Raw genomic sequence first — 25,083 nt, 5'->3', positions numbered from 1 at the left:
ACTGTGTCATGCTGTTATTGCCTCCAGTCATTTTTTTAGGAAACAAATAAACAGCCAGGATTTGTCAGTCTAAGCAATAACCTATAGTGGCAGCAAACTTAATCTGGTGTTAATTAGGCTTGTGGAAAACTAAATCAAGCATCAGAAACCACAGATTATTTTAGGCTTCCTCTAGCATAAACACAAAGGCTTGAGGATCCATAACATATTATTTTTGTTGACAGTTTTCCACTTTTCCCCCAATTTATTTCATGGATCTGATAGGCTGCTCCTTGATTGCTTTTAGCTCTGTCTTCTTTTGGCCTCAGCGTGGCAGTTTGTTAATCCTTCCTATTTTTGTGTGTTTAAGCAGGATTACAAACTTCAAATGCATTGTAAAAGGAACCTGTATACAATCTTTCAAAACCACTTAAGTGGGCCAATGACAGAGGTCCCAGCCCTGCAAGGAAATACAGAACATTTCGGAAATCATCCCTGCTGTTTATTTAGAAGCCATTTTTAATTACTCAGCAGGAATGAATGAAAGAACTGGAAAATGGAGAGAGACAGAGGGGTTTGCATTGAGTTACAGCTCGTGGAGAACAAGGCAGGGACGGTCAGGCTTTCAAGTCTGGGCAATTTTGGGGTGTAATTATGTCCTGTGGGTTTATTGACAATCAAAATTAAACTGCAAATGTATTGCAGAGAGCAGAGGGATCTTTTGAAAGGCTCAGTGCAGCATCCTCTGGAACATCAGGAGGAATTTCCCCATGGAAAGGGTGGCCAGGCACCACCAGGGAGGTGCTGGGGGTGTCCAAGGAAGGACTGGACAGTCTCCTGGTCAGCAGCCACTGGGCTGGGATTCCCCCAGGCTGCTTCCCAAACTTCAGCTCCAGAGGGATCCTGGCACCCCTGGCTGGGATTTCTCACAGGGGTCACTCACAGGAGGCCCATCCTGCCAAGTGCTCATTCTTCCCTTAAAGTTTCTCTCTTTTAAGGGAGTTTCTCTTCCTTTAAAAGCCAATATTAGCCTGCCTGAGAAAGAATGGAGCATTCATTTATTGGGACAAGATGATTTTCAAGCTGATTTGCATTAATTTTGGAAGTAGGATTTTTTTTTTTTTTTTTTTGTCTCTGTTTCTTTCCAGGAAAAACTGAAGTCATAGGAGAGCAAGCCATGCCTTGCCTGGTTTTGATCACTTGCAGGACTTAGAAGCAAACTCCTCAAAGTAAATATTTCCTAGGAAGATCATTAAGGGTGTGACCAACATGTAGGGAACAGCAACAGGAAAATACTCCTTTAAACCTAATCCCAGCCCAGGCTGCATTCATTAGTGAATGACATTGACTGGAACAGGAAAAAATAAAAAGCCACGGAGCAGAATGATATTCCAATTGTTAAATGCTTCTGGATCACTCCAGTTATCCCCCCTCAAATGGTAATTGTTCTCCACGAGTTTAGCAAAGGCAAAAGTTTTCACAGACACCAGTGGGCACACAAGGCAGGAATGTTGATAACAGCAGCCTGGGAGCTGTTATCAGTGAGATATCCAGCATGGGGAGCTGAGAAATTACCTGGGAGATGATGCCTTGCTCCCTGTGACACTAAGGAGAAATAATCATTTTCAAAGAATCATGCAATCAATCATAGGAGGGTTTGGGTTGGAAGGGATCTCAAAGATCATCTCATTCCACACCTTCCCCTATTCCAGGCTGCTCCAAGCCGTGTCCAGCCTGGCCTTGGACACTTCCAGGGAGCCACAGCTTCTCTGGGCACCTGTGCCAGGGTCTCCCCACCCTACAGGGAAGGATTCTTTCCCAATATCCCATCCAAACCTGCCCTCTGGCAGTGTGAAGCCATTCCCCCATCCTGTCATTCCTTGCACTTGTAAGAAAATGAACCAGGATAAAAGCTGGAACAGCCCAGCCCAGGAGCTGCTCCCTCTGCCCAAAGCTGCTGGAGATTCCTGGCTGGATGAAGCAGCTGAGCAGGCAGGGAGCACCCATGGGTGCTGTCACTCCTGCCCAGGACACCCTCCTGGAAGCTTGACAGCTCCTGCTTGCTAAAAACCAGCAGAAAAAAAAAAAAAATTAGCAAAATTAAAAAAATAAAAATAAAAGTAGCTGACGTGCTGGGGGAGCTGCAGGAAGGCAGATAAGGAGCAGCTGCTCCCCTTCCTGCCCAGCCCCCCCGGGGCTGCTTTATCTGGCCAGGCCACGCTGCCTGTCCCCTCCAGGCTTTGGGGACACAGGACTGCAGGGGCTGGGGAGTGTTCAGAGAAGGGAACAGAGCTGGGAGAGGGGCTGGAGCTCCAAGAGTGGCTGAGGGAGCTGGGAAAGGAGCTCAGCCTGGAGAAAAGGAGACTCAGGGGTGTCCTTATCACATTTACAGCTCCCTGAAAGGTGGCTGTGCTCAGGTGGGGCTGGGCACTGACAGAACCAGAGGACACAGCCTCAAGCTGTGCCAAGGGAGATATTGGTTGGATATCAGGAAGAAATTTTTCACAGAAAGAATAATAAAGTACTGGAATTGTCTGCCTGGGAAGGTGTGGAGTCACCATCCCTGGGTGTGTTTATAAAAAGACTGGATGTAGCACTCAGTGCCATGGTCTGGTTGAGGTGTTGGGGCAGGGGTTGCACTCCATGATCTTGGAGGTCTCTTCCAACCCAGTGATCCTGTGATTCTGTGATCCTGTGATTCTGTGATTCTGTGATTCTGTGATGCTCTGATTCTGTGATCCTGTGATTCTGTGATCCTGTGATTCTGTGATGCTCTGATTCTGTGATTCTGTGATCCTGTGATCCTGTGATCATCTGATCTTGTAATCCTGTGATCCTGTAATCCTGTGATCCTGTGATCCTGTGATTCTGTGATGCTCTGATTCTGTGATGCTGTGATCCTGTGATCATGTGATCCTGTAATCCTGTGATCCTGTGATTCTGTGATTCTGTGATTCTGTGATCCTGTGATCCTGTGATTCTGTGATCCTATGATTCTGTGATCCTGTGATCCTGTGATCCTGTGATCCTGTGAAAAGGAGGCTCAGGGGTCCCTCCTGGCTCTGCACAACTCCCTGACAGGAGGGGACAGGTGTGGGCTGGGCTCTGCTCCCAGGGGACAGGGACAGGAGGAGAGGGAATGGCCTCAGGTTGCACCAGAGGAGGTTCAAGCTGGACATCAGCAGGAATTTCTTCATGGAAGAATTTCACTGAAAGGGCTGCCCAGGGAGGTGGTGGAGTCTCCACCCTGGAAATGTTCAAAAATCAAGCAGATGCAACCCTTGGTGATGGGATTTGATTGAAGGTTGGACTTGATGTTCTTGGAGGTCTTTTCCAACCTGAGTGATTCCATGATTTTTTAATTACCTGATCAAGCACCAGGTAACCCATTGCCCCTTGTAAACCATCTTTTTAATCAGAATTTCTAACTGATGAAAAATCATTCTTGGTAATCATAAAACCTGCTTTGCACCATTGGCACAATTCAAAAGGAAGGAGTTAAAGAAGCTCCATGAGAGAGTCCAGACAAAAATTAATGCCAAATCCTACAGGTTTGCAAAAATTTTTAATACAAATACACCCCAGCATGATCACATTGGACATGGACACTCAGAAATTTGGGAAACTCAGGATATTTCAGAATTACCACAGCTCTGAGTACTGCTCTAGGTTTTCAAGGGTATTAAATTAAACTTTCCCTGTACATGAGCAAACACATCCATGAGGTTATTAAAGAAGAAGCAGGGAAAATTAAGGAAGAACAAATATTAAGGAAGAACAAATATTAATTTCTCAATCAGTGACTTTGCTTTACTTTGCCACAAGATGGAGCCTTGAGATTAAATCATTTGTTTGAGGTTTGATGGATATTTAAGAAAATTCAGCCCCATTTGAAGATAGAGGTTGGATTTGCTCAGATGATTATCTGTGCTTTTTTAATGAACCGTGGCTTTCATCATCTCTAATTAGTCAGATATGAGGAAATTATGAGGACTCTGTCAAAATAGGTGCCACTGGCATAACTCAGAGGAGGATTTTGAACAATGCAGCTTTTCTTCTGCAATAAGAATTCATGCTCCAAACCAGGTGATATTCCCTGGGAGGGAGGAGATGGAGAAGAAAGGGACTAAGTGGGGAAGCTGAGGCATGAATGGGGACAAAAGAAGGAGATTTGGGAAGCCATCACCTTTTTTTCCTCCTTATTCACCTCCTGGTTCATGTTTACTTCTGCAAAATCCCCTATTTATGTATCCCACAGTTATTTCTGAAGTGCAGTGGATAATGATCCATGCAAATGTTGTGCTGAGTTCCAGGATTTGATATCAGCAGATAAATTTGAGTCAGGCCTCCCAGCAAGATCCTCCTCCCTGCCCCTTGCCAACAAGCACTTCCCCAAAACATAAAGCCTGAGTGCACAAATTTCATCTCTCTTTTGATTTCACTTCCCTTTGGCCTTTTTGTCTCACACAGTACTTTCCTGGAGGGTTGTTTTCATTTTCTAGTTGAAATTATTCTAGAAAAACTGGGGAAAGAAGTGAGGTTTGGATTTTTTGATGAGGGCATTTGAGCTCTAGGAATTGTCCTCTAGAGAATTCTCTGAAAGGGGGTTTACAAGGAAAAAAAGACCCAAATGTGTGTATTCAGGCATCATTCCTGCAAGAAGACTTCTTGGCATCCCCATCCCTCTGAAATTCTGGGGTCATGGATCCCAAAGGAATGGTCCTGCCCATGGACCAAGAGTGTCCCTGCTGAATTTCACCCACATTAAATTAAATATTAGGAGGAAATTGCTCCCTGTGAAGGTGAGGAGGCACTGACACAGGTGCCCAGAGAAGCTGTGGCTGCCCCTGGATCCCTGGCAGTGTCCAAGGCCAGGTTGGACAGGGCTTGGAGCAGCCTGGGATGGTGGAAGGTGTCCCTGCCCAGGTGGTGTGAGATCTTTTTTATGTTCCCCTTGAATCCAAACCAGTCTGGGATTATTTTTTGCTCAGAGGGGAGCAGCAAAGGCTGGCAATGCAGTGTGAGCAGAGGGAGTGAGGGGCTGGATCAGCACATCCAAGGGCAGCCTGACCCTGGATCTCAGCACCCCGAGCTTGGAGCTGCCACATCCTTCCAGCAGCCAGACTGCTGCTGTCCTCCTGGCCAGGATTTTGTGTGGAATATTCCCCAGGCCCTGCCTGTCCCCAGCCAAGTGCACAAGCCCAGGAGCCTGTGGAGGCTGGGAAGCACATGGACAGGATTGGGCAGGCTTCCTGCAGCCTCTGCAGCTCCAGGGCTGAGCAATCCCTCTCTTGGGAACCCCACCCTTGGAGAGGTCTTTGCCTTTTCCAGATAAAAGGCCAACACCCTTTCATGTGCTTTCTTGTACAAGCTCCTTTAAAAAAAAAAAAAAAAAGAAAAAAAGAAAAAGAAAAGGTTGTAAATTGTGACTCTGCTGTGCCCAAGCCTCCACTTCAGGCATGGCAAAGGATTTTGCTTCTTTTTTCTGTTTTCTAACTGAAAATGTCAGTGTTCCTCAGAGAGACAGGAATGCAAGGAGACAGGGATGTGCTCAGCTCGAGGATACAATTCCTGAGAATAAAGAGAGCTGTGGAACTGCCCTCAGACCAGGGCTCCCACATGGCTGCAGCAACTTGCCCAGAATGGATCTCTGAATCATGGAATCATGGAACAGCTGCTGAAAACCCCACCCAGCCTGGCCTTGGACATTTCCAGGGATGGGGCAGACAGAGCTTCTCTGGCTCCCTGTGCCAGGGCCTCACCACCCTCACAGGGAGGAATTCTTTCCCAGTATCCCATCCTGTCCCTCCATCCCCTGTCCCAGTCCCTCTCCAGCTCTCCTGGATCCCCTTTAGGCACTGGAAGGAGCTCTGAGCTCTCCAGAGTACTCTGAAGAGTAGGATACTTTTAAGGAGCACTAGATTTTAAATTATGGCAATACTTCCTTCTGTCTTTTCCCAGCACTGCCTGCATCACTATCCCTCTCATGCCACTTGTTTTCCTTGTCTCCATCCTGTGCCTTCCAACCCTTCCTGTCTCACTATCCAGGCTAATTAAAACCCAGGCAGTCACTTCATTGGGAAAGAACAACACAGTGGAAAGACCAATTCCAATGTCTCCATGATGGAAAGCAGGACTGGGGATGCACCTTGGCCTCTAATGCAGGAATTGAACAGTAACTGCCTCAGCTGAGATTAATTTTCAATAAGTCTTGAAAGAAACTAGATCCAGCTCTGCCAATTAAAGTGAAAAAGAAGCTCATCCAAGAAACTGAAGCAGGCAATTCCAAGGATGTATTTTCTACACTGTATTTATTATTCCCTGCTGGAATTCCAGGCTATGAGTGGAAGAATTTCTAATGCTGTATCAATTTCAGTGGTGCCTTTTCCTATCAGGAAACACCATCCAACTCTGCTGAATGCAAGCAGGTGAATTTTAGGAGAAGAGTTAAATTTGGATTGAAGGTGGCATCATCTCCAGGCCTCCAGTGTGACACCAAGTAAGGGGGACACAGGAGAGGAGGTCACATCCTTCACTAATGGAAATATCCACTTGGGAAGAAGGAGAAAATAACCCAGAAATAAGGTCATTGTTCCCCTGGCAGCCCCAGGGGACACTCAGGCAGTGCTGAGACTGAACTCATTTTCCTGCTAAGCCTGACTAGGATGAGGAACCCACTTCACAAAGACAGCAGTGGAAGCAGCTCCAGTTTTTTTGGAAATATCAGTAACCCAAGGGGAGAGTCTGTAAAGTGTCTTTAGGGAAAATGATCCTGTGGGAATTCCCAACATTATTGTCACATGGGCCATTCAAGGTTATCAAAGCTGGGCCAGAATTCAGTTTTGGTTTATCCAGGCATTACCAGGATATGAAACATTGCACCAGAACTGCTCAGAACTGTATTTCTGTGGGATGCAATCCTTGGAGAAGTGGAAGTAAACACTCCCTCCTCTAGGCAAGGTTCTTCCTTTGGGACAACTGTGCTGCCACCTCGAAGAAACAGCCCTGAGCATGGACACTTAGACAGAGATGCTGAATTTTAAAGAAATTTCTGAATTGCAGAAAACAGGGATTTGTTTACTTGGTCAAAAGGTCACATTGCTGAGAACCAACCTTTCATCCTGTACCCTCAGTGGCAGGGGAACAGCCAGGGGTTAGAAATGGGGAAGTGGAAACATGATTTCCTCCACTACACTGGAGATTGGAAGGCTCTTAAGGAATGGAAATGGTGTCAGAGAGCAGAGCCCCCACTGCCCCTCTTTGGGGCTGGCACTGGAGCCATCCTGCCTATGTGTCCCAAAACTGCCCCCACCCATCCCCAGAGCTGAGCCTGAGAGCTGCACCCTCCCAGCATCCCAACACAGGGCTGTGGCTGTACATATTCCCAGCAGTCCATAACACAGTAGTTTTTTTAATTTTTAAATATTAATTATATGAACCAGAGTCTCATAACATTTTATTTAACCACTGTCCCCTGAAGAAGTGGAGGCCAAAGGGTGAATATGGCCTCAAACTGTGGCTTGGGAGACACAAGTTAGACCTCAGGGGAAGAACAAAAAAACAGCAGGAAAGGAGTGCAATGCTGTAGGTTACCCAGGGAATTTGGGGATTCTCCATCCTTGGTGCTTTCCAACATTCAGCTGCACAAAACCAAATCTAATGTTGGTGATAGTTCTGCTTTGAGTGGGAGGTTGGGCTAAAAACCAAAAGGATTCTCTTCCAAAAAACATTCCCATGTTTCTGTGATCTTAAATTCAGGCCAATGCATGTCTTTAATGTTAACCTGGGGAGATTTCAATATGCCCCAAATTGCTTTCTTTAAACATTCTTTTGAACTGGGAGCTTTCATACTAAAATGCAACAGAAGAAAACCACTGATTTTGGGGGGATTTTTAAATTCCAGTCCTTCAAAACACAAATGTTGTTTGCTCTGCTGTCTGCTGGAGAGTCAACACTTTCAAATACAGCAGCACATCAAAGCCTTGTAACATCACCAGGTGTCTCCTCACTATGAAGAGATTTTTTGGAACAGGAAAAGAAAGAACCACAAGTTATTTCCCATATCATGCTGTGATATCTGTGCTACAAACACAAAACACCTCCTGCACTGAAACCTGTGCTCTGTACAAGTGATGTGGGCAGTAGATTTGCTTGTCCTTCAAATCAAGTGGCATCTTCTCCAAAGCAGGGCATAAAAACCTAACGGGTTTCTCAAGGTCTGTTTCAACAAAATATTTCCCACACTGATTAAACGTGGTTTTTCAGGCTGTGCCTGTGTGTGACCACGTCTGTTCCTGCCTGCACTGCACAGAGGAAACTCGTGGCTCAGATCAGAGGTTTCCTGCTCTCTGCTCAGAGAAGAGGAAGCAAGGCTTGGCAGTGTCACCCTCCCAGCTGGCTTTGCCTCTCAGAGCTGCCAGACCTTGGCTCACAGATAAACATCAGCACAGGAGACCACTGCCACCTCTGCTGCTCAACAGAAAACCTGCACAGCTTCACAAAAACCCCCATAAATCTCTTTAACTGACAGGATTTGTACTCCAGCTCTGTTAGCACAGGTGCTCTGTGGGTTTGCTATTTTTGACAGGCTTCACACACATGAAAAGGGACACCTGTATTCTAAAAAAAAAAAAAAAAAAAGCACCCATAGGAGTAGATGAGGGTGAAGGCAGGTACGTTTTCCATCAGTAATTTTTATTTTTAAAGCTTGTATTATTTCTTCAGTTAAAAGCTAGCTACAAAAATTGGTAACGTGTTCTTACTCACAGGCCAGGGCTGATTTCTGTTAGTGCAAATGAAGTTTACAGAAAAGGTATCTCTGTAATTGAACTATACGTTTTTTACTCACTGGAAATTCCAAATTCCAGTTTGGACCCAGCTCTGGATGATGCACAAAACCCTTGAAAGATTCACCTGTCACTTTTTACCCTTGCTGCAAAACCTTCTACAATCTCTTAATGGTGCCTAATTACAGCATCTCTTACATAAGAAAATTCTCCAGCTGGAATGTGGTGTGGCCATAAATCCTTCATTAATGTCATAGGAGCAGATGGAGCTGCTCCATATGCAGGTGGCATGCATGGAACACTCATGGATGTAAACAGACCAAGGCACAGCTCTCGTTTCCTTGGTTGTCTCCAGAGCTGCATCTTTGGGGGACAGAGCTGGGGCAGGAGCTGGAGCTCCAGGGGTGGCTGAGGGAGCTGGAGGGGCTCAGCCTGGAGAAAAGGAGGCTCAGAGGGGGACTTCTGGCTCTGCACAACTCCCTGACAGGAGGGGGCAGCCAGGTGAAAATTGTGCTCTTCTCCCAGGGAGCAAAGGACAGGACAAGAGGAAACAGCCTCAAGGTGTGTCAGGTTGGACATCAGGAGGAATTTCTTCATGGAAAGGGTGGTGAAGCATTGGAGGGGCTGCCCAGGGAGGTGGTGGAGTCCTCATCCCTGCAGGTCCTCAAAGAAACAACTGCACATGGCACTCAGTGCTATTGTTTATTTGACATGAGGTGTTTGGTCAAAGGTTGGACTTGATGATCTTGGAGGTCTTTCCAACCCTAATGATTCTGTGTCTCACTGGAAGACTTAATGGCTGTTAAACTGATGATGTGAGCTCCCAGCAATCCTTCCTGAGTCCAGCAGCACCAGCTCTATGGGTCCTGCTTCCATCAAGGCAGGAAAGAGCTGTCGCTGTGTGCACGGCCTTATCAACAGGCACAGAGCAAACCCACAGGAACAAGTCAAACGAGCTTCACCACCCACTGCAGAGCCCTCCCAGGGCATGGGGGCCTCTGCCAGCACAGCCCTGTGCATCTGGGAACATCTGGGAATATCTGGGAACATCTGGGAATATCTGGGAACGTCCTCACCCAGCCCAGGGCAGGGACAGTCGAGTTTTGGACAGCACAGCCAAACAAGACATTCCCATGTCCACACTTGTGGTTAAACTGAGCTCAAACATGACTTGGTCACAGCAGGATCGAGCCTGGGCTCTTTGAGAAGAGGCTGCCCCTTGCAGCAACATCTGCGTGTGTAGGTGTGGGCTCTCCTGATGTGCAGCATTCCAGCAGGATGGCAGAGCCACTCAGTTCCTGCTCAAGCAAGGATCAGCACACAGGGAATGCCGAGGATGAAGGGGTGGGTTTTCTTCAACACATTTAGGATGTCCAAAAATTAACAACCCCCTTTCAAACAAAAACAAAGCCACTCTGGGGGTCCTCCCCTACAGCAGCCCCTGGAAGAGCTGAGCCTCTGCCAGCCCACCTGGCCAGAGGGAGAACTCCCAGAGTGGGTTTGAGGAAAGTGTGCCTGAAAGGAAAGAGGGGGAATCCCGGGTGCCACCCCTCAGTGCCAAGTCAAACACAAACCTCTGCCCAAAAATGTCTATTTGGCCAGTTCAGTAGAAGCCACTCTGAGCTCTGAGCCATTGCTGGGTTCCCTCCAGCAGCAGAGTGTGGCAATGCTGTTACAGACCAGGACTCTGGGTTCCTGACAGATCTCTGCTTGCCTCACTCCCTGCAGTTACACCACAGGCACATTTGGCCCCTCCATCCTCTCGGGCTGCTGATCACCCTGGGCCTGCTGCTCCCCTGGCAGATGTTCCAGAGGACTGCAATTTCTTGTGGAATTCTGCTCTGTGAGGCAATGGCTGTGTGGGCAGTGAGGTCTCTTCAGCACTGACCTGACCACATCAACAGGATCTCTGTGTCCTTCAGGCTCCCTCTGCTCACTCCTCCCACAGCTGGCCACTGCAGAGAAAAGGGACTCCCGACTTCTCCCTGCATGGAAATAGGCAACTTTCCATGTAACCAACATTCCTGTTGCAGTGTTTTGTAACAAGGCATCAGTAGAAGTGAGTAATGTGTGTTTTCCTTGCCACAGATCCTAATCTAACACTGCTGCAGTGGAGAGAAGCTTGCCAGGCAGTAGGGGAAGGCAGTGGAGCAAACATTTCCTCCCCAGACACACAGATCCTCACTCAAGGGCACAAATTTAGTGGGCAAAAACCTTCCTCCACAAAAGTTTAAACTGGCAGCTCTCAGTTTTGCAGTTTTGTGGTCTGAAATCCAGATGGATTCAGTATCAACAACCTTAGGAACAGGTAGAAAGGTAAGAGAGGTCCCAGGTCACTGTTAGGGAAGGAATGGAGATGGAATCCCAGAGCTGGAGAGTGAGGGAGGAATGCTTTGTGAGACAGTTGGGAAAGGACTGGAGGAAAAAGCAGAACTTCAGACATCTGGATAAATATAAAATGTCAAACTGGGAGAAAGTCTTTTGAAAAGGAGAGGGTTTGTAGTTTCTCTTTAATTTTCAACAGCCCTGCATGACATACTTGTTTACTTTAATGGCACTTCTGTCAGTAATTACACTGCTCATAAAAAACCCAACTGTTGGACATAGTGTATATTTAAAACTGTTAATTATTACTTGTATTAATTACTGTTTCTTTACACCCTGAGTCCAGGTTGGGGCTCTGAGACTCGTTGTCCCTGTGAGCTCTGCAGCACCGGTGAGGGTGTGAGGCTCAAGCTGAGTGAATTTACACTTCAGTGCTGAACTCTGTGCACGGATTTAGGTCTAACAAAACATTACTGAGGTTGAAGGAGCTGTGAGTGACCACTGAAATGCAGAACATGTGCTCACATGTCCTGCCAGCCTGCAGCCTCCTCCTCCTCCCAGCTCTGAGCCAGGACAAGATACACGAGTCAGGATTATGCACATACACAGCACCTTCTGCTTCAAAGTGAGAACACTTCAAAAACTAGGATAAACAGAACATCCCACTGCTCCCAGAAAGTAAGGAAGGGTTCTCCTGGCATAAAAATAAAGAGGAGATAGAATAAATGTGAACACATCTTATGCCTGGAGTTTTAAAAAATGTATTAGAAGAGTTAAAAAACTCCTCCACGTTAAAAATTAATTCAGGATTGCTCAAAAAGGAGCTTCCAGTGGGATTATCTGCTGAGTCACTGCCTGGTGCAATACAAGATACAACCTCAGCTTCCAAAGCCTGGTCTTTAATATTCTTAGACTGTCTGGGCTCCTTATGTCATCACTGCTGCTAAAAGGGAGGCATTGGGGTTTAGTGGAACCTCTAAGAAATACAGTTCTCTGTGAGCAAAGGTAACAGCATCACACACCACAGCATTCCAGTTCTCCCTTTCTTTGGCCAAATTTCCCCAGCCTCTAAAACAACTTGTATTTGTTATTTTTTTAAGGCAGTGCTGCTTTAACTTTACAGACACCAGAAGGATTGAAAAGATAATTAAGCATCAGGAGATAATCTCTTCCCTTCCAAGGTGCTAAAGATGATCTCAGAATAAATACCAGGAAATTAACCCCAGGGTATTTTAATAGCAAAGAAAAGCAGAAATATTGCAGAATTCAAAAGAAGAAGTGATATGATTTCTTTAGATGGCTTGGGATTTCCAATCCAATATGGCAAAAGTCTGAAAGAAAACTGGGCCAGGACTAACGTGAAAAAGCATTTTAGGGGGAGTTACCCATGGGGTTCTCTAATATTTATTCAGTCAAACAGCCTGATAATTTCTAGAAGGGCAAAAAAAAAAAAAATCTGAGTTTTCTTATGTCTTCCCAACCTGGTATTCTGCAAAATACACTCAGATTATTTTAGGAGATGCATTTGGAAGGAGTTGGTGCTGACTGAACTGAGAGTATCAGCTGTGTAAAACTCTTTGATGATGCTGGAATTATTTTCTCCCAGACAGTGCATATTTTAAATAAGTTTTGAACATTTTAAGATGAATTATTGCCACACACACTACAGAAAGGCACATTAAAAAAAAAACCTACAACAAATCTTATGAAAATTCCAGTTTTTTAAATTTGAATGCAGACAAATGTAAAAAAACCCTTCTATTCTTTAACTTTTTTTCTCTCTGTGCACAATATTTCTACCCCTTGCAACAGAACACACACAGTGAGACAGCTGGGATGTACAGACACTGGCCTTGATAAAAAGCAGGGGTCTATTTCTATTCTGTTCTAGTTTTATTTCTGTCTTCTTTTTCAAATAAAGGTGTTGGGTGATTGGAAGACCAAGTCAATTTGTTTAAGCATGAAGTAATTACATTAGGTTAAGATACCAAAAATTATTCATGGCATTTATCAACCACCAGTTTGGAGAGTACAGATATTGCATTGGCCATACAGGAAACTTCTTAATCTGTCCTGAATCTGTGTTCCAGGGACTTTGAGAGTAGAGCTTGACTTATTCCCAACATGCTAAAGCTAGGAAAATTGATTTTTCACTGTTTTTTTTTGGGAAAATGAGGTTAAAGTGTTTTCTGTTACTAGACCAAGTCAAGCTAAATAGACATAAAACAGTTTGTTCTTCTCTGACTGAAGTCAAAGTGAAAATCCTTACAGACATGAAAGGCAGCAATATCAAACCTATGATCTTGAAAGGAAGCTCAGTGTATTCCATTTGTGGAATAACAGGAACATGCTTTGAATGCTGGAATACACACTGCATGTTGTTTACACTTAGAAGAATTACTTATTGCAATATTTGCATAAGTGTTCAGCTCTGTTTAATTACAGCTGTCTGTGAGGGAGGGTTCCATGGTGTGGGCACCAGATTCAAACCAGATTTCTTTGTAGAGCTGTAAAGTCAAATTCTAGAGAGACAGAAAGATTTCCATTCATATGAAGGAGCAGATTGTTTGAGACAGCCTCATGCATGAAGTGTTTCATTCCCCCTTCTGAGGCACATCTGGCTGTGCCCAGGTCTGGGTTTCTTGAGGACAAAAAAACCAAAGAGCTGCTGGAGAGGGCCCAGCAAAGACCATGAAGATGAGTCTGGAGCATCTGTGATGAGGTGGGAGCTGGGCTTGGTTAGCCTGGAGAAGGGAAGGCAGAAAGATTTCATCAGTCCATAGCAATATCTCCAATGGGTGCCAGAGGATGGTGCCAGTGGCAGGACAAGGAGCAGTGGCCATTAACTAAACCACAAGAAGTTTCACCTCAACGTGAGGAAGAATTTCTTTCCATGGCAGGGGCAGAGCATGGGACAGGTGCCCAGGGAGCACCAGGAGCTGGGAAAGGGGCTCAGCCTGGAGAAAAGGGGGATCAGGAGAACTTGTGGCTCTGCACAACTCCCTGACAGGAGGGGACAGCCGGGAACAGGGACAGGAGGAGAGGGAACGGCCTCAGGCTGGGCTCAGGTTGGACAGCAGCAGGAATTTCCCCATGGAAAGGGTGTCAGGCACTGGAACTGCCCAGGGAGGTTTGGACTCTCCATCCCTGAGGGTGCCCAAGGAAGGACTGGAGGTGGCACTGAGTGCTCCGGGCTGGTGACAAGGTGGGGGTCGGGTCTCGTTACCCTTTTCCAGCCTCTCTAACCCCGTCCCTCATGTCGGGCCCAGGTTGGACTCGATGGTGTCGTTACCCTTTCCCAGGCTCTCTAACCCTGTCCCTCCATGCCGGGCCCAGGTTGGACTCGATGGTCTCGTTACCCTTTCCCAGGCTCTCTAACCCCGTCCCTCGTGCCGGGCCCGGCTGCGGCGCCTGAGGGGAGCGGAGGGGCTGGAGCCGTGTGGGGGCGCGGCCGGCAGGGGGCGCTCCGGGCCGTGCCCGGGGCGGGGCTGGGGGCGTGGCCACCGCAGACCCCGCCCCTCCCTCCGCGCTGTCCCCGCTGCCGCTCCGGGACGCGGCAGCAGCGCTGGCGCCATGGTGAAGATCGCCTTCAACTCGCCCTTCGCCCTCAAGGATGAGCCCAAAAAGGAGGCGGCCGAGGCGCTGGTGGCCGACAAGGTGCGGGCACAGGGGTGTCCCGGCCGGCAGCGGCGGCGGGAGGAGCGGGGCGGTGCGAGGGGGGGCTGCGCGAGGAGACGGAGCCGCCGCCATTTTCTCGCGGCCGGGGGAGGCGGCGGCGGCCGCGGGGCTCTGGCTCGTGTGGCGGCCGCTCCGGGCTGAGGGAGCGGCTGCCCTCAGCCGTGAGGGGCCGCGGTGCTGTCCCTGTCGCGGTACGATATCCCGTGACACCAGCGGCCAGCGCCGGCAGCGGGTGTTTATGTCGAGCTGGGCCCGTGCCAGCGCCGCGTTTCCTGACGGCGCTTTAAAGCTCGCAGCTCGGCCCTGGGCAGCGCAGGCAGAGCCCCCCCGGCGCGGGCAGCGCTCCCGGCGCCTCCCAGGCAAACAAAGCGGGCTCGGGCTCGTCCTGCGCTCCCGGCAGCTGCGGTGAGGCGTCGGTGTCGCGCTTAAATTAAGAAACCTGCCATAAAGGGTTTTAAATAGAAGCACCCTGCGGTTGGCTTTTCCTTCCCAGCGAGCTGCGCGTCGCTGGCTTGAGTGGAACTTTTCCCAGTTTGTGGGAAATTTGTTTTGAAGGTGCCTTGCGTTTTGGGCAGGTGGAGAAGCTCAGCCTGTAGTAAATACATCAGTGACATGGGCTGAGTTTATTTGCTATCGGAAAGTAAGAAAGTTTTAAAACAACAAAACTTGTGAAGTTGGATCTGGTTCTGGTTTTTTCTTTCTTTTTTTTTTTTTTTTTCCCTTCTAAGCTGTAATCAGGAAAGCAGCTTCCCTACCAGCCTACACAGCCTCACCTGAAATAGCCTTCCTTGAGAAGGAGAAGGGATGCAGAGTGATTTTCCTGCTCAGTGCACTCTCCTGAGCTGTCAGTTTGATGGGTGCACATTTAATACAGTAGCACTCAATTACAGGATCAAAAGGAGAGAAAGCAGGAAAACAAGGTAGATTAAGGATTTTAAATTTGAAGATGTCATGAGCCTGGCCAGTTTCTTGTAGGACAAACTCCTCAGCTATTCCTGAGGCAGCTGTTTATACATATATTTCCTAGCCCTGTACTGTGAAAGCTATGACTGAATAGTTCTAAGAAACACACCCCTTTTTCTGTTCTCATGAGAGCTGCTCCTCTCAATTTGGAATATTCTGTGTGTTTGCACACACGTATGTGGGATATTAACAACTCTTCACTCTGACTTCAGGGCTTGGAGTTGCATGTAAACATCAAGTTCATAATTTTACTCCAAGACAAACTTGTTGGAGTGGTTGTTAATGTCTTTTTTAGCTGGAATATTTGTGCAGAGCAAACATGCTTAAAGGTTAATGTTGGCTGAAACAGCACAATGAAAGTCCCCTGGAGTATCTGCACAAAACCCTTGAGCTTGCAGAATATTCTCCCTGCAGGTTCTTTGGGGCTGTCAGCAGTGTTAAAACAAGTGATTTTTCTTCTTGTCTCTTATCCCTGGTTTGCTTTGCTTGTTAAAAGCTTAGAACTGCACTTCTTTGTAGGTTTTTGATGACTTTTACCTGTTACTTTTGTGCAGAGGTTTTGTAACCTGCTCGAACAAAATCTTGCTATTGTGTTCTCTTAGCAGCTCTGTCAGCTCTTCCCTCTGAGCTTCAGCTGCCCACATTGCTGCTTAATATGCTCAAGTACCTTTGCTTTGTTTGAAATAGGTGTAGTGCAAGTGTAGCTAATTAGATGTCGACATCACCCCTGCACTGGGATGGCTGCAGTGCCAAAACTGGTGCAGACTGGTGTGTTCAAGTAGGGACAGGCTGGATGAGTAAGGTGCTGCGAGGTGGAGGTGAAGGTGGGAGAACGTGGAGAGAACAGAATTAATCTCCATCTTACAGCTGCTTAACCCTGAAAGGTGATTCTCACACGGTGCCATTGAAATGTGGCATCATTCTGACTTTGAAACCAGGGTTTGGCTTTGTTTTTGTAGTTTGTTTCTTTTTCTTTTTTTTTTTAACAAATGCTTCACATGCCAATTGTAGCAGCTTGTGTCCTGCTGAACCAACATTTTTGTGTTTGGAGGATGCGCGAGCGGAATGTGGGAGTATTGACTTTCACAAAACAGCTTGGGGTTTGTTTCAGCCCTTGCATAACTGATGGCTTTGACTTTTATGCTGCTGCATCTTGCTGAGCAGGGAAATATTGCAGCCCTGGTGATAATGCTGGCGCTTGTTGGGAGCACAGGTCACTAAATGTGTTGTGTTCTGCAGGACCCAAATAAAGAAAGGCCATGGGAGCTGCTGTGCCCAGCCCAGCCACTGATTCTGGGAACACCTCAAAGGAAAAGATCTTTTACTGTGAAATCCGATTTTCTTCCTTCCTGACTGGGACAAAGAGCAGATCTTGAAAGCAAGCTATTAAATCCTGGAGTCAGGAATCATTAAAGGGACATTCTTGACCAAATATAGGGGTTATGTAAACATTTTGGGTTTGGTGGTTGTTTTTGTGTTTTGTTTTTTCCTTTTAAAGACTCAAGCCCAGAGTGTGATTCCTGGAGGGAATGTCTCTTCTGATTCTTTGGTATTTGATAGCACTTCTGCTGTTCTCTTCACTTGGCTTGCAGCTGGAAGTCTGGGAAGGTGCTGTGGGAACTCTGGGAGCTTAAACTTTCCTTTCAGACACCACCTCTGCCTTTGCAGTGAGGATTGCACAACTCACCACCACCTGGGAGTACTTTCCTTTGGGTGCAGTCATCTTTGAGGGAACATTGGGTGGGGGAAAACAGGCTGCTGAGCTAAAGAGAGAAGTTTCAGGCTGTTAGAAACAAAACTTCCTGTGATTTGGGTAGGAGAAATGTTATTTTGAGGCTGCAGGGTAGGATGTGCCACAGGGACTGGGTTTTATTTGGCATAATTGGAAGCTGTGTTTAAGCTGACGAGTCGTTTTCTTTCATAATGGACTTTGCTTCTGCATATTAAAAGTTCCAAAACCTGGTGACTCGTGTCAGTTGTCTGTTCCCCAGCCAAAGTTGCATCTTGGCTTCTTCTGTTAATCCAGCTTTGGGAGGAAAAGTGATGTTAATGCATGTGATAGAGAGGAGGAGGGGAAGAGGCCTGAAGACACTGTGTGCCTTTAATGACCTTGATCTACAAATCCTGCTTTTTGCACTACAGTGTGGCTGCAGCACAGGATCTTTTGTTACAGTGATTTAAGTTTTGTACATCTCAAATAGTTTCTGGACAAAAGTTTGTCTAGAAAACATCCTCTAAATCAGAAAGTACTCTTAGTGCTGTTTGAAAATTCATTTTAATCTGATGCAGTAACCTTTCATGTGAGTGTTTTGTTTTATGATGCTGACTTGTCATTCCCACACCTAGAAGAAGTAGGAGATGATGGATCAAAGTGAAGCAGTTGATAACAACTCGTTTTAAATTCAGAGGAGCTGCCCTTTCTCAGTTCTCCCCTATTTGTTTTTTTTCTGAAGGACCCAGAAGTTGCCACACACAGGGGTGAAAACTCATCTGGAAGATGTCTCTTGACTCTGCTGGGCCTGGCCTTCATCTTGGCAGGGGTTGTTGTGGGTGGAGCCTGCATCTACAAGTACTTCATGCCAAAGGTAATCTGAGAGTTCTTTTTTATTGAAACAGCATTGGTTAAAAAAAGTATAAATGGATTATCACTAGAGTGGAAAGATGATGAGGGCATGACGACTGTGTGGCAGAGCCGTGCTCAGTCCCAGCAGACAGGAGTGCAGTGTTAAACTTGTGATAACTGACAAATTATTCGTGTTAATCATAGAAGTTTTGGAGTTTGCATAAACCAAAATACTTCAAATAAGAAAAGAACATGGACCTAGATAAAGGGAAATAAATGATCAAACCCACTCTGTTTAAATCCACCTGTTATGAATATTGTCTATACCAGTTTGTAAAAGAAAAAAAAAGTGGCTTTCCATAGTCTGAAAGGTTTTTTTGCAGAATCAGATTTCCTGCCTTATTGTGATCAATTGCCATCTATCTGCTAAAGATCAGGCTTCCTACTTCTTCTGGTTTTTATCTACCAAGAGCAGATGGTTACATGACCAATTGTCCCAAGAGCTGTTCTTTGGCCACCACTGCTTACCTTGCAGACTTATGACAACAAAACAATAACAATTATTGATTCCTACAAGGAAAACCAGACTGTAAAAAGGGAGCTGCAAACCAAGTTCAGTGGAAGTGTGGAGTGGGCGGTGACCCCTCACATTTTCCCCAGCGCTGCTTGCTCTGTCTGTATACAGTAAAGCAATCTGAATTTTGCTGGGTGTCCAGACTTTGTTTCTCACGTGTAACAAGCGGCTCTGTGCCCGTGTCCCAGCACAAGGTGTACCGAGGGGAGATGTGCTACTTTGAGAACGAGGCGCGGGAGCGCGCGGTGGAGCCGTACTTCCTGCCCATCGCCGAGGAGGCCGACATCCGCGAGGACGACAACATCGCCATCATCGACGTGCCCGTGCCCAAGTTCTCCGACAGCGACCCCGCCGCCATCGTGCACGACTTCGACAGGGTCAGTGCCAGTGCCGCTGCTGGGGCATGCTCAGCTCTGGGATTGCCAGCACTGCCCGCTCCTGGGCTTTGAGCGTGGCACAGCTCACCTGTGGGATCAACTGCTGTCACTGTGGGCAGCAGCTCTGAGCTGTTCCCCAGAAAAATGCATCTCGGTGCTGTGCAGCTTTGTTGTTGCCCGTGGGATACCTTGCTGTTTGATCAAGAATCCCATGTAAATGTGAGTTAAGGGATTGAGGACACGGCACAATGTCACAGCAAAATGTAGAATTGGAAACAGGTGTGGGCCTTGGAGGAGGACATTGAAAAATCACCTCAGGCAGCTGAAACCCAGAACCTGACAGTGCTGTGGTAGTTGCATGGCATTTCTGTAAGGCAGAGAGGAGAAGGTGGCTTTCATTTGACTTTTTTATCAAAGTTGTGTTGATAGTGTTAACATTTATCCTCAGTCAGCTGTGAAAGCTCTCGGAGGTTGGTTGTAAATCCAGCCTTGGCAGTGCAGATAGAATAAACAGATAATTCAAGTTGCTGCAGTCCTTGTGCTCCAGTCCAGTGGCAGTGCTGATGAGATTTTTGTAGGTACTAACACTTTTCCTGAAGAACTATTTAAAGGGAATCATTGTTTGTCAGCAGCTGGGTACCTTTTGTTTGCACTGTGCTTAATTAGACCTTTTCAGTTATGAGATCATACTCCCAAATACTTCCTCTGTGTTAGTACAAACTGTGCTCCTTTACAATTATGGCAGAAGCTGCTTTTATATTCAGCTTTCTCTTATCTAAAAGAAAGTTTGCTGTAGCCACTTGGTTTGCCAAAGTGGTAACAGTTCAGTTCTTACACTGGGCAGTTCCTGAATGCATCACTTCTGTAGTAGCTGTGAGTGACCTCCAGCTTCTTTAGCTTGCCTTGCTCCTGGTGGAATTGTGTTCTCCTAATTAAAGGCTCCCTGACTAATTGGAAACTTGTTTTTACAACAGCTCTTGACGGCGTATCTCGACCTGCAGCTGGGGAACTGCTACGTGATCCCACTGAACACTTCCATAGTCATGCCTCCAAGGAATCTGATGGATCTCTTTGCCAAGCTGGCGGTATGTGGGAGCTCTGCTGCTGGGTTCTGCTGACAGCCTGCCTTTTGCTCAGAGTGCTGGGTGCTGCTCCTGAACTCCAGGCCCTTGCTAGAACAGTCCTCCCTCCATCAAAGTCCATAATCCCCTGGCTCAGTCACTGCACTGAAGTTAAGGCCAGCTGTCAGTGTATATTATGTTGAGTAGATTCATGCCTAATGCTCTTATTAATACCTGGCTTTATGAGAGCTGAAAGCAACCAGCAGATAAGGTTAAATTTAGCTGTTAGAAAGGAATTTGATAAAGCTCCAAATATCATTGAAAGCCTAAACCTGAGAGTTACTCCCAGCAAGCTTGCTCGCCCCGTGAGGGTTGTGCTGAAAAGAACAATGTGAACTTGTTCCCCAGTTATTGGCACTGCAGTTATGAGATCACCACAAGCATTTGACTCTTCAGTGACTAAAACTGGTGTTTTTCCAAGATGATTTATGGGTCAAGTTGATAGAGCTTGCTGCTGCTTCCCAGTTAAATGCAATACTTGGCTATCATGTGTCTAATGGATTTTTTTAAAAAATCATTGGCTCTCTTATACCTGGTTCTAGGGGCCACTGGTCTAGTTTAGCTTGTTTCATTCTTTTTTTAGCTCCATGAGGACAAGCTCTAAGTGTATGTCTCTGCCTGTTTTTAAGAGTTGGAGGGTAGGAAGCTGTTTCAGTAGTGCTGGGAGCATCTGGTGAAGCCTTTTGTAGGTTGCCATGCCTTTTGTTTTTTTATTAGAAATATTCTGGAGTCTTTCACAATATTTTGTTTCTCTTTTAGCTGCAGACTTTGTGTACAGGTAAACCTGACCAGGTTCTATTTATGTTTGCTTCACATGAGGTTAACTGTACTTTGGTTGTAACTGCAGCTGTTTGAAATGGCCTCTGTCAGTTTTTAATTCCCCTGCTGTGAGGCTGGTTGAGCTCAGTGCACCTTGGTATTAAAAATCAGGGAAGCTGAACTCTGCTGCTTGAACCCCTTCCAAAGCAAAGAGTGAAGTGCAGTGGTTTGTCCCTTGTTAGCAGCAGTCTGTACCTTCAGGCTTTGTGTTTTGCAGACTGGCTCTTACCTGCCCCAGACGTACCTGGTGCGTGAGGAGATGGTGGTTACAGAGGAGATTGACAACGTGTCTGATCTGGGCATCTTCATCTACCAGCTCTGTGTGGGGAAAGAGACCTTCAGGCTGCAGCGCAGAGACCAAATCATGGGTGAGCTCCCCTCAGGAAAAAGATGTGTTGTTTAACTGGGGAAGGGGTAAATACTTAAACCTGGGGGTTTCTAATCTGGGCAATCTGTGTGTTCAGCAGAAATTGAGGCTACTCCTGGCCCTGCTGGGTATTTCCCCTCCCTTCATGTCTGAGTGTGAAGTGTCATTTGAACATGCTGAGAAAGTATCAGTTACACAATTACAGGTTACATCCACAAACCACATTTAAGTCTGTTCCAATTTTTGATTGAAGTTGTAAGTTACTTTGACCCAAAATTCATATAAGCCATCAGATAATGAGAGTCTCTGTAGGTGCAGCTTATTCTGTCCTTGTCCTATCTAAAGCTGGGTTACAAAGAGAAGACATTTTCTTCTGCTTTAATTGCTCTGAAAAGTAATTTAACATTGAGCTCCGGACATCCCAGACTTCCTCCCTGAAAGAGGAAGAACACTTCAGGGGAACTGCTGAGCTCTGGTTCTTTGTTGCTGTGAGCTCCTGCCACCCCTGGCAGGGACTAAGCTGAGGTGTCTGTGCTCTGACCCTGGGATGAGACCTGGGGGGCAGAAATCTGATGCTGTGAATTTTGTTTCACTGCAGCTCAAAGCATTCCATATTTTCTGCTCCCACCAAACACAATGAGCTAACTCTTTGTCAGTTAGAGCCTTTCAGAATGCAAGTGTTTGGTTTGTCAGGACTCTCTGCTCTGGTTTGGCTGCCAAACTCTTAGGCAAGAGCTTCCTCAGCCCAGTTGCAGCATCAGGAGCCACATCTGCTGCTTGCTGCACACAACATCCTGTTGTGGATGGAAGCAAGGCTCCCTCTGTGGGAGCAGAGGGGTTCTGTGTAGGGCACATGAAGGAACACTGAATGCTGCCCTCATGGGAGGCAGAGCCATGTGCCTGAGCTGTTGAGAATGATTTTGGGAGCAAATTGACAGCTGCTGTGTCTATAGGCAGCCCTGTGCAGAGTGTTTATGATGTTCCCTGAAATCATCCTGCTCTAACATGTTGTTGACATCTTTGCTGCAGAGTAAAAGATTCCTGCAGAGAACTTAAACAAAAGGATTCTAGTAAATGGAAAATATTTCCTGGTACAGCTGCTGTTCTGTAACTCTCCTTGTTTGCCTGTGGAGGAGAGAGGGTGGGAAATCTGGTCAAACTGAGGAGAAAATTGTTCAGGGGCAAGTCTTGCCTTGCCCATCTCATTTCTAGCACACAGTGTACAAGCTGTGTCACAGAAATGAGACTGCAATGAATAAACTCCTGGAACTTCTTTGGAAGAGTATTTTCATTTATTCTCATTTAGCTAGTGCTGCCTTGGCTCTCAGCTTTTGTGGAGTTTGTGTGTTTAACTGCTAGATCAAACTGACCTCAGGTGCTGGGTCAATTCCCTGCAGTTGTAACTTGGAGGTGTGGGAGAAACCCAGGTAATGCTGTTAGGTGGGCTCTGGAAACTTCACCTCCATCCTGATGCCTTGGAGTTGAAAGACAGCCTGGATTTTAGGTGTTTATAACCCAGAGCAGTGTCCTGCTGGGGTTGGGTTAAAAGCTGATGCTTCTCGTGCTTGATCTGAACAATTCTCTGCTCATTAAACAAACTAAATCCTTCTGGATTATTGCAAATGGAAGTGATTGAGGAGAGCAGCTCTTTGATGATAGGACTGCTGTGTTCCTGTCTCTTACTGAGCCACAGCTGATACAGGTAAACTGCCTGGGTCAGCCCCAGTGCTGGCATGTCCCAAAATAGACAAAATCACTTTAATAGTGTTAGGAAGAACCAGAGTGAGGTAAATCCTCCCAAGGTGAAGTGCTCTGCAAAGCACACCCTGTGCACATGCACAGTGGGTGAGGGATTTGGGATGGAAAAGAAGCCCAGAGCAGGCTCTGGTGGCAGTTCCAGGCTGCAGGAGCACTGGATGACTGTGTGCTGCAGGGATGGGAGCTGGCAGTGCCTGCTCTGGGCTGGGGGTCCCTTCGCTCAGCCCCTTGTCCTCTCTCGTCCCCAGGTGTGCAGAAACGGGCAGCGGAGAACTGTCACTCCATCAGACACTTTGAAAACTCCTTCGTGGTTGAGACAAAGATCTGTCAGCAGTGAAAGGTGACAGATGGGAGTGACCAGGCCACACCTTCCTGGAGAAGTCAGCATTAGACATCGACTTCTGCAATTAAACCGTGCAGTGATAATCAAAAGCCTTATGCATTTTCTGTGTATTGCTTGTATTTCAGAAGACAAAGTCACCATTTCAGCTTTTGTTGATCCTTGGTATAACTTTTTAGTTGTCTCATGTAAAACTTAAATTTGAGTAAGGTTTCGGTTTTTTTTTTAGAAAGCTAATATCAGTTTATCTGTTGAATGTGTTTGATTTAGTGTAATCTGGGAATGGCAGAAAAATATATATATAAAACAATGTTAACCAGTTCCTTGGCTGGAACCAGTTATGTTCACCTTAACTTTCACAGAATGATTAATATTAATAATCTGTGGTTTGCACATCTTGTGTAGTTCTGTAGAATAGCTCTGCACTCCGTATCCTGGCTCAAAAACCTTCCTGATCTGGCTCATTCAAGGTTTATTTTAACGACCATGTGTGCAGCATGTAAAATCCAAGCTCAGTGATCAGAAACCTTTAACACTACCCTGTTTCTTTTTGTGCAATTACTGTATTGAATTCGTATGTATATTTGGAACCTTCCCTGAGCTTATGTTGAGTTCTTCTCCCTTAGTTTGGTTTTGTGGCATTTAGTTGTTAGATTCTGATAGAGTTGCTCTTAAAGCTTGTCAGTATTTTTGGTTATGACTTGGTTTATCCTGTAACTTCCTATTTCCAGGGTCTGTTCTGGTATAGCTCACTTGTGAACGTGACTGTAGTTGTAAACTGAAACTACTTGGGCTTATATAAAACTTTTTAGATCAACTTTTTATGAGCAAGTAGCATTACTGCTGCAGTCAGAGCATTGTACCCTTTTTTTGGAAAGCTGCAGTCTAAAGAGAATGAAGAGTTAGTGTCCTGCAGTTGATAAACTCAAGAGTTTTATTAAGGGACTTTATATTGGCATAAATTCTGCAACCCTATAATAAATGTTTCTCTAAAACTTTGGTGTTTGTGTTGTGTTTGGTGCTCAGGGGTGAGGGGGTGATGCTGTGGGCCTGGGGCAGCGTGCATTGCTCTACTCTTACTCCTCTTACTTCTTTTTGAGCTTGTGAAGCTGAATTTCCTCTTCCTGCTGCTGTGGAGATGCTCTGTGGTGCCAGACAAGCTCGAGGAGCAGAGGGAAGAAGAGCAGGCAGCTCTCTCCAAACAGGATCCCCCAGGGGCAGCACTGCAAGGGCAGGGTGTGTTTACAATTCATTTGAATATTGCTTGTGATGAGGCTGAGATTGAAGGTTTGCCTGTCCCTGGGTGTTAATGAGGGGCTGTTCAGGGATTAATGAACCCTCAGCACTGACCCTGAACTTTGCTGGAAGCTCAGACAGGAGAGTCTTGCCCTCAAAGTGCTGGGGCTCGGAGCTAAAAGTGTTGCTGAACCCTT

The 25,083-nt window shown here is 46.3% G+C and overlaps 1 protein-coding gene across 1 annotated transcript; it reads left to right on the top strand.

Moving 5' to 3' along the window:
• The first annotated feature begins 14,559 nt into the window (after positions 1-14,559).
• Positions 14,560-24,649, top strand: ITM2A (integral membrane protein 2A). The gene is made up of 6 exons (XM_056491531.1): positions 14,560-14,747; positions 18,185-18,316; positions 19,057-19,245; positions 20,220-20,330; positions 21,403-21,553; positions 23,559-24,649. Exons 1-6 carry the CDS (start codon positions 14,664-14,666, stop codon positions 23,645-23,647), a joined length of 756 nt encoding a protein of 251 aa, XP_056347506.1. The 5' UTR covers positions 14,560-14,663; the 3' UTR covers positions 23,648-24,649.
• The last annotated feature ends 434 nt before the right edge of the window (positions 24,650-25,083 follow it).

This window comes from Oenanthe melanoleuca, chromosome 4A, assembly GCF_029582105.1.
Source record: "Oenanthe melanoleuca isolate GR-GAL-2019-014 chromosome 4A, OMel1.0, whole genome shotgun sequence".
NCBI lineage: Eukaryota > Metazoa > Chordata > Aves > Passeriformes > Muscicapidae > Oenanthe > Oenanthe melanoleuca.
This window is presented reverse-complemented; position numbering and strand designations above follow the sequence as displayed.